The sequence below is a fragment of the Platichthys flesus genome, chromosome 7, assembly GCF_949316205.1.
Source record: "Platichthys flesus chromosome 7, fPlaFle2.1, whole genome shotgun sequence".
NCBI lineage: Eukaryota > Metazoa > Chordata > Actinopteri > Pleuronectiformes > Pleuronectidae > Platichthys > Platichthys flesus.
The window spans coordinates 19,462,950-19,479,372 of record NC_084951.1 but is presented as its reverse complement, the minus strand read 5'-3'; the positions used below and the strand labels follow the sequence as shown (position 1 = coordinate 19,479,372).

The window sequence follows — 16,423 nt, the reverse complement described above, 5'->3', positions numbered from 1 at the left end:
CTCTTGTTTGTGCAACACTCACTGGCATGTCGGTGCATTATTGCTCGGCATGTGGGCAGAGCTTCTGTCTCTTCCAGAGTTGCACCGGCTCATTCTGCAGTTATTGTTCGGGGCACGGGAGCACAGGGAGGGGAAAAGCAGCTCTCATAAATTCTGGCAACCCCGAATGAGAAGCTGTCATCCAGACAGTGTTTGGAGGGGAAACCAAAATAACCTGGCAGTTAAGGCTGTGTCCTCCTGAATGTGTGTGTGTCCTGCTACACTTATCACTGATTTGAGATTTTAGTGTTAAATCCCTGTGATGCAAGAAGCAGAATAATAAAGACATGAACTTGGAGACGATGCATCCACCACGTCAGGAAACAAAGACTTTTAATAAAGGAAACAATACTAATAAATAATAGTTAATCAAGTCGCTCATTCAAAAGAAAATCCAACAAAATGAACTGAACACTGAACAGTATAGTACAGTACCATAGCACAGATTATTTAAAAAAAAATCCCCACCCAACCCCAAGACATTTACAAATTTTCTTAAAAACTTTATGAGGCAAACATAGACATTGTATAAAAGCATCGTACAGTAGAGCATTTGTCATCTGAGTATAATATACAAATTTATTGAAGGATAAATACTCAAAGCTGATTATCTAACCTGAGAGACACATGTCATTTAAACATGTGTCTCTCAGGTGAGGTTCCAGCCCTTTATTTTTATTTTTTTTTGAGTGTGTGTGTGTGTGTGTGTGATCAATATCAGGGATGAGGTGACGATGGAAGCACTCCATCAATTCATGGGAAACTCACAAATTATCTATAACCGTAAATAACTGTTTTAATAGCTTTGTCCACATCTCCATTGGTCTCTTCTCTGTTGGTGCATCACAGAATAAAAGTCAAGAGCATCTCTGCCGGCGGATATGGCTACATCAGGCGTCTTTGTGGAAGAACACAGCTCGGCCGTCCTTCGTCCGTCTCTGCGGACTGGAGAAAACACAGAGGCTTCATCAGTAGGGAGCGAACTTCTGTCTCTCTGGCTTTTTGATGCAGTTGGCGGAGGAGATTTTGGCGGTGTAGGCGGCCAGGGTGGTGTGGGAGGGTGCTGCAGGGTTGGGGGCAGGGCTGGACAGAGTCAGATAGGGGATGGACTTCACCCCCAGCAGGCCGGACAGGGGCATGCCTCCGTACGGGGCGCCCAGCATATGAGCCGGGGTCAGGCCGCCCATCGTGGCCATGGTGGGTGTGGGGGAGGCAGCTGGGGAGGCTGGCTGGGTGAAGGCCATGTTGAGGTCGACCGGAGATGCCATGGTGGCTGCCTGGGCTGTGGATTTGGCTGTCTCTAAACTATGAGGGCAGAGATAGGAGGAGAAGGGGGGGAGGGAGGAGGACACAGAGACGGGGAAGAAAATGAAGATTAGTGGATTATACTGTTGCTGCAACACTGAGGGGAGGTTGTGGAAAATTATTAAAGGGGAACTACTTTGTTGACTGAAACACACAATAACTACTGAATGGATTTTGTGGAGGGACAGACGTTAATCCAGATATTTGACTGAGGTGTTTTTATGACATTTTCACTGATTTCCCCCAAAATAATGAATGAATCTTCATGATGGTGATTCGGCGTCTGTATGGCAACAAATAAGGCTATAGGGTAATCAGCAGTTAATATGTGTAGAGTTTATGGGGACTGTTGGGCCTGGGCGGAGGTGCAGTCGATTTCCGTTTACTGTAAAGTTGATTAATGTTCTTGTTGAGAGTTCTATTGTGGTCAGTGATGTTTGGGTTTTGAAGATTAACAATCAGAAAGTCAAAAAACGGTGTTGTTAGTTGGATATATAGGCGACAGGATAAGAGGAGAAGAGATAAAGTTAAAAAAAGATAGAATCTCTGGTTTAGCACCATTGCCTGACAATGTGGAGTGGAGAACAGTTACCAGTTCTCAACTCAAGGTCCTAAATAGAGCTACTGCAAAGTCTCGTCTTGTGTTGCACAATATTCTTGATACTTTGGAAGGATTTATAAAAAATAAGGACAAAGAAAATGTATATTCAGAGCCGCACTGCAAATACTGAATTCCAAACTGCACAATACAACCACAAGTTGACTTATTCCCAAAAGGCCAATTAACGGCTGCTCAAGAACAAAGCCTCATTACTGCTTGTCATATCATAGCACGACCTTTGACCCTGAGAAACCACGTCTCCCTGTGTTGACTTGTTAGACGGCTGTACGTGCTGCTGGGTCTCACCAGGAGGTAATGAGGTACTGGGCCAGGTTGATGTTGACCGGTGTTCCTGTGATAGTGACATGGCGGTCACTTGTCCCGTCCAGCTGGCTGCCGATCTTGATCTGCGCTCCTGACACCTGCCGGATCTCGTTGATCTTGGTGCCCTGACGGCCAATGATGGAGCCGATCAGCTGCAGGGAGAACAGAGGTGAGGGGAGATCGGTCAGTTTGACTGAAACATCGAAGGAGCAGAGGAAACGCTTTGAGAGCGGGGGCTTCAATTAATCATTTGACTGAATTGAGCTTTTTATCAGAGCTGGATCTGTTAGGCTGATGGAAGGGATTCTGATAAGGGCCTAAAAAAAAACACTACAACCAATAAAAAAAAAAGGGCGTGTAGTCGAGCGGACTTCATGCAGACCACTTCAAATATTGCAGTAAGAGTGTTTGTCTGCAGTTGATTGGTCATCCATCATGCATGTCAAAAGCACTTTTCCCCCCAGAGTCTCCCTTAATTGCTACTGCGTGTGCACCGGTAAAAGAGACGAGAGACGGCACATTTGCCTGTCATTAATCTGAGTGGCTAAAAGGTTATTGATTCCTTGGTGTGGTGATGACTTCCCAAACAAATCACTTCCCAAACACACGCCAGCCAGATGCATCTCTGCGCTAATGGAAAACCTAATGGGAAAATAACTCAAATATATAACGTACAGTCCCATTGGCTGCGGCGTTCTCCCGATACCGAGAGGAGATTAGACAGAGACACAAGTTTTTATTGCATACCCACATACATTATCACTTTTTCTCTGCTTCTATTAACCAACCCGGACCCTCGGCTATAAGTGACAATAGATATTTAACAGGCCGAGAGCTGGAGGCTGCGTATTAGCTCAAGTGCAGGGTGTCAGGGCTCAGCGACATGGTTCCACTGCCAGATATATAGTGAACAGGACAGACAGTGATTAAGTACTGTTAGTTTGTGTGTATTGGCAGCTTAACAGCAGCTGACATGGAGGTAGAAATACACAAGGCGCATGCGAACACACACACACAAACACACAATAACGCACACAGTGTTCTTGCTGCGCTTGTCCCTGCATTTCACATTCCTTTCCTGAGAAGTAAGCAGCCTGTTCTACAATGTCTGATTTGTCACACCGCGACCTGGTTGGTCCGCCTGGCTATTATTGGCTCCGCAGTTTATTCTGGGGGTGGGGTAGAGGTGCGTCTCAGTATGTTTGTGGTATGTGTGTGTGTGTGTGTGTGTGTGAGTGTGTGTGTGTGTTGGGTGGGAGACAGCTTGAAGCCCAACGAGCAACTCGCATCTCATGAGACAATGGCCAGGACAGCCCCTCGAATCACTGATAACGTCTCTATCCCACTGGGACCAAGACTCCCCACTGGCCTCTGGCCTTTTACACCAGCTGTCAATAGATACCAGCTGTCAACCCCTCGCCCACTTTGGCGAGCATGACCTCATTCAAAAGCATTCCTGTGTGAACAACCTAAAAAACAACACAAACAACCTGAAACAACACTTTGAAAATGCCACGAGAGCTAAATAAATGATACAGGAGACACCGGGCGTGCGCTCGCCCAGAGTGATTATTCCTTCCTAAGCATTCCAATAACGGTAACACTGCACGGTGCGGCTGGTCGTCAACTGTTAGTGGCCTACATATTGTTGAGTTCCTGCTGAGGCAGTCATTTGAAAGGACACAGGAAGAAGGATGGGATACTGAGGGCGCAGCCATTTTTCTTCTGGCTAAATCTTCCTTGCGCAGTATTAGAGTACATCCTGCTGACTGGGTATAAGCAGTTTCTCAATGCATCTTTGTGTGTATTTGTGTGTGTGTGTGTGTGTGTGTGTGTGTGTGTGTGTGTGTGTGTGTGTCTGTGTACGTGTGTGTGAGTATGAGCACAGAGCGGGATTGTACAGTGGTTGAGTGTGGCCAGCCTGAGGGGGGGTGGAGGGCTGAGGAGGCTCAGTCATGGCTACAAGTCATCTCCTGTGGAACAATGGCCGGAGCTTACAGCTGTCCCTGTCACGTACAGCACTGGACTCCCTCATTCCTCTGATGCATTGTGCCACTCGCCATGTGGGGCTTTACTTGGAGGAGAAAAAAAAGCCTTCGGGCATTTAAGAAATGTTGAGCGGTTGTGGCGGATATATCCTGTAGAGCTGAGTGAAGCCTTGAGTAATCAACACTTGTGCTTTTGTCTTATTTATAATGGAAAGCAAAGAGACATTAATGTTTTGTCTTCGCAGCTATAACTAAAAGAGAAATACAAACTACACATTTGGAGTCACACTGTGTTTGGCCTACATCGTTCTATTTGTTCTTATCGTTCACAAATCCCATGACAACAATGAACTGATGGTATTGAGTATGAAGCTCAGCCCTGATATGTTGTCGTTCAATCCTCTGTGACACAAGCCTCTAAAATGTTCAGAAACCGAATGATGCTCCTTTACCACCCAACATGGCCGCTGTAGAGTATTTCTGAGTCACTCCCATGAATACTATCTTGCTGCAATAAATACTTTGAGTGCGTATCCCTCCGCAGTTGGAAATAGTCCCAGACAAATGCACAATCAGTTCCTGGTTGAGTAGCGTCTGCTGAAGACTACAATGCCCGGCTGTTTGGAGAAATTACCGAGCATGTTTAAACAGTTACATTTTGAAAAGTTAAATCTTCAGAAGGATTTAATGAGCTTAAGGAACGCTTTGTTAGTTATGTTGTGTCCCTTTGTTCACATGAATACAGGAAAACAGCTGCAGTATCTGTGATTCGTCTGAGTCTTCAGCATGTCGCTCTTTTGAAGGATTGTGGTTCGGTTATTACACCAGATATCAAAGCTGCGGCAAAATGAAATCATAAATTACAAATAGCTTCGTTGTGAATTTGGCTTCATAAGTGAGCTTTGGTTATTATATGCCTAAATGAAATTCAAAAAGAGGGGGAATTACTGCGATTAATAAACAGACGCTCACCATGTGGTAACATCACAGAGATCATGTGAAGGGAAATGAGCTCTGACTTTATTGTGAAGAAGTGAATCTACGCTTTCTGCCCTCGGAGTGCGACGGCGTTTCACCAAACCCTGGGGACGGCTAAGTGAAGAGGGAAAGGATCTTTGTCTGTTTTCTTATTGGCTGTTTTGACAGCAGACAGCCTCTAAGTAGGTCAGGGAACATGAGAGGATTTACTGAGCACTCATGGGACTCACTCGGAGGCACTGCAACTGCAGCCCAGACAATGATGCAAAAAGGATCCATATCAGCTCAAAATCCCTTTAACCTTGGGTGAGTCGGAGGTCAGAGTAATGAGGGTAATGAGCGGGTTGCCAACATGTCTCTCGTCTCTTTTGAAGTCGCGGCAGATGACTTTGCAGCATCTGCATCCGGAGTCACCTGCTGCAGAGATGCGGTGTACGTGCGAGATGAGCGCCGACACGTTCCCGTTGTTTTTCTCGCCGCTCACTTGGGACCAGACCAACATCATAAAGACAGAAAACTCTCAAGTTATGAGTTCCTTTTTTTCTTACGTCATTGGGGATAAGCAGCTCCTGAGACGTGTGAGAGTTCGTGTCCATCCCTGAGAAGAGAAAACACAAGCAACAACCGAATGAAACGGACAAGTCAGATATCTCTCCCTCTCCTTTACTTAGGGAGGCCACACAATCTGCCGCTGTCACACTGGGAGAAAAAAAAAACCTTCAGTGGAGAACTGCCAGATACAGTGAAGCTGTTACAGTAATTTCCGTTTTGACGGACTGATGTTTAACACAGCTCTCACTCTTTTCTTTTCTCCCAGTTCTGCGACTCTGTGGAACGTATCATTTCATGTAATAGCTTCGCTCGAAGACCGGCAGATACGAGAAGGCTATAGAGCCTCTTCTACTCCTGCCTCAGTGACACCATCCCATAATCAGAGCCGCTCATGACAGCGAGCGCTATATCTCACATCTGAAGGCAGGTAGCACATCTTTGACAAGGTATAGATAGAGCAGCAACGCAAAGACAGTGTTCCAGTTTGATAATTTACCGTCAAGCATTTTTAAATATAACCATGAACTTTACAAGTTAGAGCAAATACTTACTGATACTACTCCCGTACATACCGGGTATGATATTCGAAGCCGGCTGGGCCATAGGACTCAGGCCTTGCTGCATTGACAGCTGATGTAGCTTGGCCAGCTGGTAAAAAAAAAAAACAAAGAGAAAAAAACTTTTGTGTCAGCTCATTGTATAAAGTATAAAGCATTAATTTAATATTGAATTATAACATATCTGCACGTGGTCGTACCTCTGAGTGTGGAATGCCGTATTGGTTTTGCAAAGTGTAGGCCTGGAAGAGAGCGTCCTGCATTAGGCAAATTAAAGCGATAAAACATTACACGTAGGCAATAAATCGGCAGCCTCTTAATGGAAGTGCTTCACTGTCGATACCTGCTTTTCTTTTCCAGAATAAGTTAAATCAGTTTTTATAGTTCAGCCCCAAACGCATACAGACAAAGAATAACCATATTTTCTCATGTGCACAGACGTCTGTGTCATAGTTATGGTTTTAATTTGCCGCAGTTGGGAAATTCATGTATCAGGTTTCTGCCTTTCGCCCAAAGCGTCAGTGGAATTCTGTCACAGCATCGATAAAAAATAAATGATTCAACGTCTCAGTCCCTGTTACTTTTAATTCCACACAGACCTCAATGTGACGGTGGGACCGGTTGATCGGCTCCTGTGGAAAAGGTTTGTGGAACATCCTCAGGATCCGACACTGTTAGATTTTATTTTAACCCATATGTTTAAGAGGGGCTTATAGCCAGACTCCACTGCTGTGCTTGTCAAACTATTAATAGCGTATTTAAATTGTATCCCTTCTTAGCTGGTTAAAATCTAAATATGTTCAAAAGGACCGAAGTGGTGATTTCCCGTTTAACAACAAACTGCTGCTTCTTTTGGTGAAGTTGAGAAAATACATAAATGAGAATTTAATCATTGCTATAACATCAAGTTATTTGCCTATTTATATAATAATACATAATACTGTAAAGAATTTTTGTAAAACCAAAATGTTTATTCTCCATATTGACAGCTTTCACTCCCTGGATATACATTTAAATCCGAAGTACAGCATCTTTTTCTACAGCAGCACTAATGATACCTGTCATCAGCGTAAACTGTTCAAGAACGGTTCTCTTAAAATTGAAATTATAAGTATTAGGCTTGATGAAAAAAGGTGAAGTGTGTTTTTGGAGCTATTAAAGAGTCTCCTGTGTTAAACGGTCATTTTTCATTGTTGAGAGAAACCTTAAATAAAATGTCATTCCTGTCAGTTGACGTATCAAGGCTCCAACAGACGTCTAAAAACTAAAAAACTGTGTCTGAAAACCAGAGGACATTTTTTGGGGGGCAAATGAGCATTTCCTTATTAAGGTTATTATGCAAACCCGATTTTGTAATAGAATGTATTCTTGTTGTGCGCTGTACAAGATTATTTGTGATATCCTGCCGTCTTCCTGCTCATAATGTAAAAAGCTCCCTAAAATATTTTTATTCTCCACAAAAAAAACATGGTTTATGATTTAATGAAGTGAAATCCTAATATCTATCCACAGTAATGAGTGAGGGTGGAGTCTGTGCAGCCCTCCGTCGTTACACTCATTGGTTTGAGCAGACAGCACTTAGCCTAACTCGGGTCTGCCTGACGCCAACAGTCTGGCTACTATTACCAGCATCCTGTAGGGTCGTAAAGTGTGTGTGGGGGGGGGGGGGGGGGGGGGGGCTCAGCTCTTGTCTCACTGCATTAGAGCATTTTTTTTGCAAAAGGAAAACACACAAACAACAACAATAAGCAGCAAAAATCCATCCAGCTCTTTTTACAGGCTTGGGTGATCTCCAGGTTTGGAACTATTTACATATCGTTATCTAGAATTACATTCCCTTTGTAATCTCAGGCTGATTTAACAGACGCTGCTGTGTCCATTCTGATAGCATGACAGCGTCGGCTATTGCTGTCATGGGAGGAATTTTCCTGAAGCCCAAATGTTTCTGGTGCACAGCGAGACAGGACTAAAACAGAGTGGATAGAGCTGCGGCGGCGGTGGCGGTGTGATGGCGTCGTGTTTCGGGCGAGGTTATAGATCTTACGACAGGCTAGAACAATAGCCGCAGCTTACGCTCAGCTGTTGTTGCTAATGCCTCATGCCAGATGATGGACTGTGTATATTTGGACACGCCACACGACCGCCTGCTCTCACTCGCCACTCAAATCCTCACAGCCCTGAAAACTCAGGACGTTTAGAGGGGCCGGTGTCAGAACAATGAAGACAGAGAAGAACATGGAGTTAACATGACTAATTATTTTCAGTTACCTGCTGGAGGTCCAGGCCCCCTTGGGCGACTGAGTACATAGGGTGGGGGGCATATTCTGACGCCTCAAACACCTACAGACACACAGAAACACAGGAGAGAATGAAATATGTACTTCATTTATGTGTATTAATCAGCTAAAACCTTCCATGATCAGCTTGACGTGAACATAATAAATGAAAACCTCCAATGTCGTCTTTCTCAGGGCGTCACTACAGATCAAATTTGGTCCGAGCTGCATTTTCTGACACTTTAACACACCTAACAAGCTTACCGGCTATGACTCATCTGCAGGCCCTTTCCCATTCCACTTCATTTTCCCCTCTGACAAATTGCACAAACATCCCTGATCCCCGTGCCGCCTTCTCCCGGTGACCAGGAACTCGCCCCAGGTTCAATTTGATAGCCTATTATGAGGAATATCAACAACAACACAAAACAAGAAGGCCATTCCAGACATGGACCCGAGTCTGAGGCAGCACAAACACTGTCAGGACCGCTGACAGCTATGCAGAGTATCTGGGTGCTGCTGCAGCCAGAGGAGACGGCAGGTCTCCAGTCTCACTTGCTAATCTTTTGACCTGCTCCATAGGAGGCTGGATATCTGTCCCCTCTCAAACAGAGGGAACTATAGCACTCAACCCCAGCCTCTCTCTCTCTCTCCCACCCACACACACACTAACACAACCACACACACACACAAATAACCCGATCCCCCACCGAGGAGCACCTACACGAGTCTTGTTTCATCACACGGGTTCGCCATGACTCCGAGGAGAGATTTGATTATTGACAGTGCCTCCTCAGATGCCTCTCGAATCACCATTTGGACCTTTATGTAAGTTGTGAAGGTCAGGGTGTCACCTCCAAACACTAATCCAGTGGTTCTCAAATGTTTAAGCTGCCAGTCGCTGCACCAATTCAGTGAGGGACAAAAATATATCTACAAAAATAGGATTAGGGTTACCATAACATTTTCAACAGGCAGTCATGGCGCATGAGGCATGAATCTGAATTCCAGCAGGTCAAATTTGTCCCATTCTGCCCCCCCCGAACTCCCAACCCCCTGTTAAGCTGTTATGATCCTACAGGGGGCCTCACCCTACAGTCTGAAAAGCCCTTTTTCCAACTGGTCGAAAACCCACTAACATCTGGATTATTGTCTGCAATGGGAATGCCAACAATCGTCATTCACTCTCGGGTAAAATCATGTGTTTTAACCGGTTCTTGTTCCGATCAACAGGGATGAAAACACGACATCTGATGAACTAATGGCTTCTTCTTTTTGGCATTCAAGACGCTGAACCTAAAATCTCATTAATTTACCTGGTTCCCTGCGATGAGGAGGGCTCCTGGTGAGGGGCTCGGTCGATAGGGGATGGTGGCCCCCTTCGGTGGAGACTGAAGAATCAGGAACAGAATAAGGGGTTAGAGGTTGTAATTAATGTTCATTGTTAATTTCATGAACATGAAAACGTTTTTTTTCTTTTTCTAAAACATTAAAATATTAAGCCTTGTGGGGTCAAATGTTGTTAAACTCACTGCTACAGTAAAAAATGATTGTTGAAGTAAACTGCTAATGCCACTGACATCTTTCCCTTCCTTGTTTTTTATTGTTGTAATTAAACTAATCATTCATTAAATAATTGAAGCAGTGAGGGGAGATGTCTTTGGGGATGATAGCTCGGAGCTTCAGTTTGTATCAGACCTTAAGGATCGGCAGTGGTTTGCCCTTTAGGTAGATCAAGCATCCGCAGACCAGGACACATTTTAAGATAAAATTCCTTAAACACCAATAAGCACAGAGGAGATTGTGTGCTGTACGCGACCGTGGGTATCTTATCGACTAACTCTAGCTTTGGTAATAGCGTTTCGGGGTTCAAAATGTAGAGCATCTTTCCTGCTGGAACAGACACAGTAAATTCTTTGTATAACTTTGCATAATTTAAATCTCCGAGCCAAAAGCAAGAAGCCTCTGGCGCAGAATCCTAATGAAACTCGCAAGCCTTTGAAGAAAGCCTTGGAAAACTGGATCAAGCTGGCAATTAGTCAGTCAGGTCCAGCTGCAATGCAAAAACAAAAAGGACTTGTGCACATCCATGAACACAAAGGCACAAACTGTCCTTGGGGCTGTTTTTTTTAATCTCATCTCCTCCTCCCTTCTCTCAGGAGAGCTGTTGTCTTAAGGTGGACAGATTCTGCTGCAGGTTGGTTTGGGTTTCTCCAAAAATACCGAGCTCCGATTGGCCGACCGCTCCTCTGACTTCATCATATTTTTCCCCGACGGCAGATTGCATAACAGAAGGTCAAAACAATAAAGAAAAAACGCTTCCTTTGTTCTGGTGGAGGATAACGCTGCAGGATCTCGTTGACTTCTATGCAACCTCGCGGTTGGTCACGTTACATAAGGCGGCTAAAAATGAATTTACAGGCTGCTGCAGCGGAATAGAAAATAAGTGCATGTTGGTAAAAGATAAAAACATGAACGTCGAAAGCAGTTATTACCTTTAATGCAGCAGCGCTCTGACAGGATGTCAGCTATAGGTGTGAGTATTTGAAGTAAAGAGAGGAATTGAATGCTTCCTACCTCCAGGATTACTGTGCAGATGAGCTTGACACACTGGATTACTGAGTCCTGATTCCCAGATATCGTCACCCCTCGCTCAGTGGAGTTGGGCAGTAAATCCCCTGCCACCTGTATCTGAGCCCCGGTGCTCTGCAAAGGATGGGGGGTGAGGGGGGGTTAAAACAAAAAAAAGAGAGATTAGTTTGATTCTGGAGATAAGACAAGGTGTGATTATCCTGCCTTTATTATTCCCAAGCCTCCCTGCTGGCTTCTTTATTTTTTCTATTCTGAAGGAGACAGGTCTGCCCCGTGGTACGTGTTAAACGTCAAGTCCTGTCAGGTTAGAGATAAGTGAAAAGTCACCCGCGAAAAAGAAAATGTGATTCTGTTCATTTTCAGCTGACACGTCCCGAATTCAGCACGTCTGCAGGCGAGGTGGGTAAATTCATCTGCATGTGCTGATGCCGCTAACAAAGGATTTCTGGAGGCCAATGCTGAACTGCACATATTACAAAAGTGCCTCTGCAATGGGAACATGTGTCCGTGGAAACAAAACACACAAAAGAAAAGCTGCAACTGATACTAATCTGGGACCTCGAACATCATGAGAAAATCCTTCTGAGCTCATAAAATCATGCTGCTGAAGGTAAAGGCTAAAACGAGAGGCTCTATTTGTAGAGCGGCACGGAGCTAGAGTAACTGCGTCATACGTCTCTGGCAACAGATCTGATGAATTTAATCCTAATGTTGCAACTGAGCCTAAATGTAGTCAGGAGTTGTTTTTCCCTTTCAAAGCTGCCACTGCTGCTGAAGTGATTTATCTTGGCTGCGTTGTCTCACTAATTTCCTGCCTTAATGGCCTAAATCCAATTTTAGTCAGACACTGACCTCAGTGAAGACACATGGTATCTGCCTCAAATCGTTATCTCCTATTGTTATTTGTTAGTTTTTTTAAATGTTGTGAAAAATTAAATTTGGGTTTTCCAGGATTAATTCTCATTTATAAATAAATACCTGCAAAACGAATGATATTCCCATCAGCCTCAGCCGACTCCAATCGTGTTCTCATGTTTATTTGTGTCTCTTATGATGAATCTCGTTAGATCTTAGTGAAGTGAAAAAACTATCCAATGGTTTTGTGTCAACAATAAAAGACTATCCCCTCTGGATGTTTAGTGTGAGAATGAAATGAAGAGCATTGATTGGTTAACAAATCTGGGAGGTGGTGGAATAGGCGATACAGACAAAGATGGTGAATATTTGAGTAAAGGAAATAGCAGGAAGTCAGAATAGCATTGTCAGTGTGAGCATGAGGATTTTAGCATTTAGCTCAAAGCATCGCAGCCTCACAGAGCTGCTGACTTGTTGATGTTTTAAAATGTAGCTTGCAACGTACTTTTTTTAAATTTCCTAAACCAAATTACTAATAATGTGAGTGCAACTGTATTTTTCAATTTTAAGCAAATTCAGTTATTCTAATGTTTTACATACGTGCTTAGCTTGTAGCTCTTGTGTTAACTAACTTGATCCCAACATTTCCTGCCTCAAAAAATATATATACTTGAACTCTAGCTGTAGTGATTCTCAATAAGCGCATCTAATATCTCTCCACGCTGCAGCTTTATCCCTGCAGATTTGTTCTCCTCATATTTCAGTGTTCGACCAATCTGGCAGATGTTGTCGATTTGTGTTCTGGATGCTCACCTCCCTGATTTCCTTTATCTTGGCCCCTCCCTTCCCGATGAGAGAGCCACACTGGCTGGCAGGGATGACCAGCCGCAGGGTGACTGGTGGCTTGGAGCTGATGGTGCCGTTGGCTACCAGTGCAGTGAGGTCCTGAGGGGGGGTACAAGAGAAGATTGGTGAGAGTCGGCAGGAATGAAAAAGAGGAGCGGCAGAAGGAGAGGGCGCCCCAGAGGAGAGGATCAAATAGCAGGGGTCAAAGTGGAAATGGGGGGATGCACCACATAGATGGATGGATAGATAGATGGATGGATAGATGGATGGATAGAAGGATAGATAGATACAAGGATAGCTAGATAGATAGATAGATAGATAGATAGATAGATAGATAGATAGATAGATAGATAGATAGATAGATAGATAGATAGATAGATGGATGGATGGATGGATGGAAGGCAGTTTCTACAGCGATTGATATCAGTCCCAGTTCAAAGGGGATCTTGATTCATAGAAACAGCAGGTGGGGTTTTGGGCCCAGAGCAGAGTAATGCTGTTTGAGTCGGTGCATTGAGAGTCCACAGACGACCACAGGAGGCCGGTCACTGATGTATATTCAGTGTGGGATCTGAAAAAGTCTTTTCAATTATTCTTTATGAAAATGCTGAATTCTGCATGAAAGGGAGAACATTAAGTGCAATACGAGCGGTGAGCAAACCTCTCTCTGAGCTTTTCACTTTGCAACATAAAGCTGAGCTCGGGCACAGTGTCTCCATGTTATTCCTGCTGTCAGCACACAGGACCTGCTCGCCTTGAGATTTCTCTCTAGAGATATTCAGAAATGAACCCTAATGAAGACGTTTATCTTTTTATATCTCATCTCGTCTTCTCTTATTTGTAGAATTTAAAGTTTACACTGATCACTTCCATGCTTTGTGAAGATATGTCGAGATTATTCTCCATTTATTCCATCCATAGTAAAAAGAGAACATTGCAGTTTTTTTAACCTTTAAGCTGTAACTTAGATTTAATGAACAGATACGAGTGCAGTATCGATCTTCTCATTTAAATCAGCAAGAAAGCTCATAACATGGTGGCACTGAAGGATGAATACACTGCAATTTAAGAAACTTATGCAATTTAACATAATTTAAAAAAAAAAAAATGTAATAATCTCAAACCAATCTAACCCCACATGTATAGCATCTAGAAACTAGAACAGCCCTCAGCAGAGCACACACCTCTACCAAGGCCCAACAGTCCCCTTATGAAACCACATTTAAATTCACTTGATCCAGATTTTGATTTGGATTCAGATATCTCTCCAAAACAGGCAAGATTTTTTTTCATCAAGATCCATAAATAAATCTCAGAGGGAACGAAAATGTTGAAAAACATGCTTATCTCACAATGTTAAAGAAACTTAAACAATTCCTGATCCAGATCCGTATTCAAACTGTATTTATTCTTTCCTAACCCATACTGCATCCTTCCACCACATTCCCTGGTACATGTAGTTTCTAGGCAATCTTTCTAAATAACAAAAATCCTGCTAAATAATAAAAAAATGAAATGAAGTATAAAATCTTATGCTTAAGCCTGCATCTTTTTCCAGATTTTTCATAAAACTATTCCTTTAAGCTGTCATACTGGACAAACCCTTTCAAGAGGCTTATTGTGATAGAGTATCTCTCTAATTATACTTTATTTTAAAGGCATAGAACCTTAAATATCTATGCCAAGATTTATAAAGATTAAATCAACATATTTACGTCAGATTTTAATAACAACCTGTAAAAAGAATAGGTATAGAATATGTCCATTTTATCTAGAATGTGTTAATTAGGTGTTTTGACAAGGAACCTTCTGATTTCTAGAGTGTTGAACAGTTTTTTTACTGAGCAGGTAGCAGACGTCTGCCGGCTGCTGTGGGCGGAGATTGAGCTTCTAATTAATGAACAGTGTCTCTGTGAACCTTTGAAATGTAAATCCATCACCCTGTCTCTCTTCCCGTCAGAGTTCAGCACTCAATAAATGTGTCACGGAATGATGTTTTTGTTTTTCAGGTTTGCGTTAAGGGGCCAGTCTGCAGTAAAATGAGCAGAGTTTGCCTTAAGAGGTGACGGCGTGGATGTGTGCAGCCTCAGTGGATTTTACTTATGACGGGAGCCGTATCATTTTTTCCAATAACGTTAAATTTGAAAAGCACATTCTGACGTGGCTCCTGTGCCTCTCTGCTCCGTGTCTATATTTAGTGAGGCGGATCAGGCTCTCTGACGTCTCGTCTCATTAGGAGAGGAGCACGCCGCTTGTCTGTACAATCAGAAGACTTTCTCGATTTGATCTAAAAATATAAACCACATCTTAACAACTGCGAACATCCCCCCCACCCCTATTCTCCTGTTCACTCACAGGGAAAATAGACTCCCGGCAAACTGGCAGAAATAACACAGCGCGTTACACGAGCACCACTCTTGCGAAACGAGTTGGTGATCTTAAATCCCCGGAGCATATTGTGTTTCTGGTGGGATAAGGATGCAGATATGGAGAGATTATGGGGCTTTTATGCATGCAGTGCCTCGACACCTGGGAACAAAACACACACATAATACTGTAGTGCGTGTCTTGTGTTAACAGATCTCTACTTTGTTTATATACATGAGAAACAAAGACAACACAACTGAGCCGGTGTTGCCGTGCAATCATAAACTATCGAGACACAAACAAATTCTGCGCCTGATACTCAGTGGCCGAAAAGCAGATCACTCCCGTTTGTTTTTAATTAAAAGGCGTCAGACAAACAATCATTCAACTAACGTGGAGGCCGAACGCGGTCGCCATGGAGACGCAGTGAAGTTTCAGGGTTGAAAAGAGGTGAGTGTGAAAACGTCTTTTATTAACACCGCACCGCGCTCCCAGCCAGAGTGTGTTTACCGAGGGCTGTCGACCTGAGCAGGGAGCACCTGTTTCCTCCCCGGCGGGGTCGGCTGTGATGCTAAACCAGAGCGAGGGCGCCCCTCTCTCCACCGTATTAATTAGCACAGTGATGGACAGTCAACATGGGGATTAATAGCAAGTGGATCCCGTCATCTGTAACTCATTAAAATACCATGAAAACATGTACGAATCCTTCTCATTAGCGGATGGAAATTCGTGTCCTATGCGCCGAGTGGATTGAGCACGTGCAGCACAGTAAAAAGCATAAAGGCATTTACTGAATGTGAAAACGCAAGAAGACAAACAACCAGACGAGCCAGACAAGTCCGTCCACTTCCTAAACTTCAAATGTTTTCCTTCCATCACTTCACTTCAGAGCTAATCGATAGCAGTAAAGTGGATCGTGCTAATGATGAGATGTTGAAGCTCCGGATATGTTTTTTACCATACTGGTGGTGAAATTGCTTCCTGCACTTTTCTTTTTCCATCTCTCACAAGCAACTTATTGTGTCTCCTTGTATCCTGATAGATTATTCGTCTATATATAAGAAACTTTGTCAGACACAGAAGGACCTTGTGTGGATTGGAGCACTGACATGGTGGCTTGTTTGAGAGGAGACGAGCACATGA

General features: G+C 43.6%; 1 protein-coding gene across 5 annotated transcripts in view; it reads right to left on the bottom strand.

Moving 5' to 3' along the window:
- Positions 1-354: 354 nt before the first annotated feature.
- The window catches only part of LOC133957284 (poly(rC)-binding protein 4-like), a 31,246-nt gene continuing 15,177 nt past the window's right edge, over positions 355-16,423 (bottom strand). For 2 of the 5 annotated variants that reach the window (XM_062392781.1, XM_062392782.1), the window contains exons 6-14: positions 12,881-13,012; positions 11,198-11,326; positions 9,937-10,011; positions 8,613-8,684; positions 6,545-6,601; positions 6,339-6,435; positions 5,784-5,833; positions 2,252-2,421; positions 355-1,344 (exon numbers count right to left, since the gene is read on the bottom strand). In XM_062392781.1, the coding sequence (XP_062248765.1) occupies positions 1,008-1,344; positions 2,252-2,421; positions 5,784-5,833; positions 6,339-6,435; positions 6,545-6,601; positions 8,613-8,684; positions 9,937-10,011; positions 11,198-11,326; positions 12,881-13,012 (1,119 nt within the window). In that variant the 3' untranslated portion in view covers positions 355-1,007. The remainder of the gene's footprint in view (positions 1,345-2,251; positions 2,422-5,783; positions 5,834-6,338; positions 6,436-6,544; positions 6,602-8,612; positions 8,685-9,936; positions 10,012-11,197; positions 11,327-12,880; positions 13,013-16,423) is intronic. The other 3 variants (XM_062392784.1, XM_062392783.1, XM_062392785.1) reach the window with 3 other exon arrangements.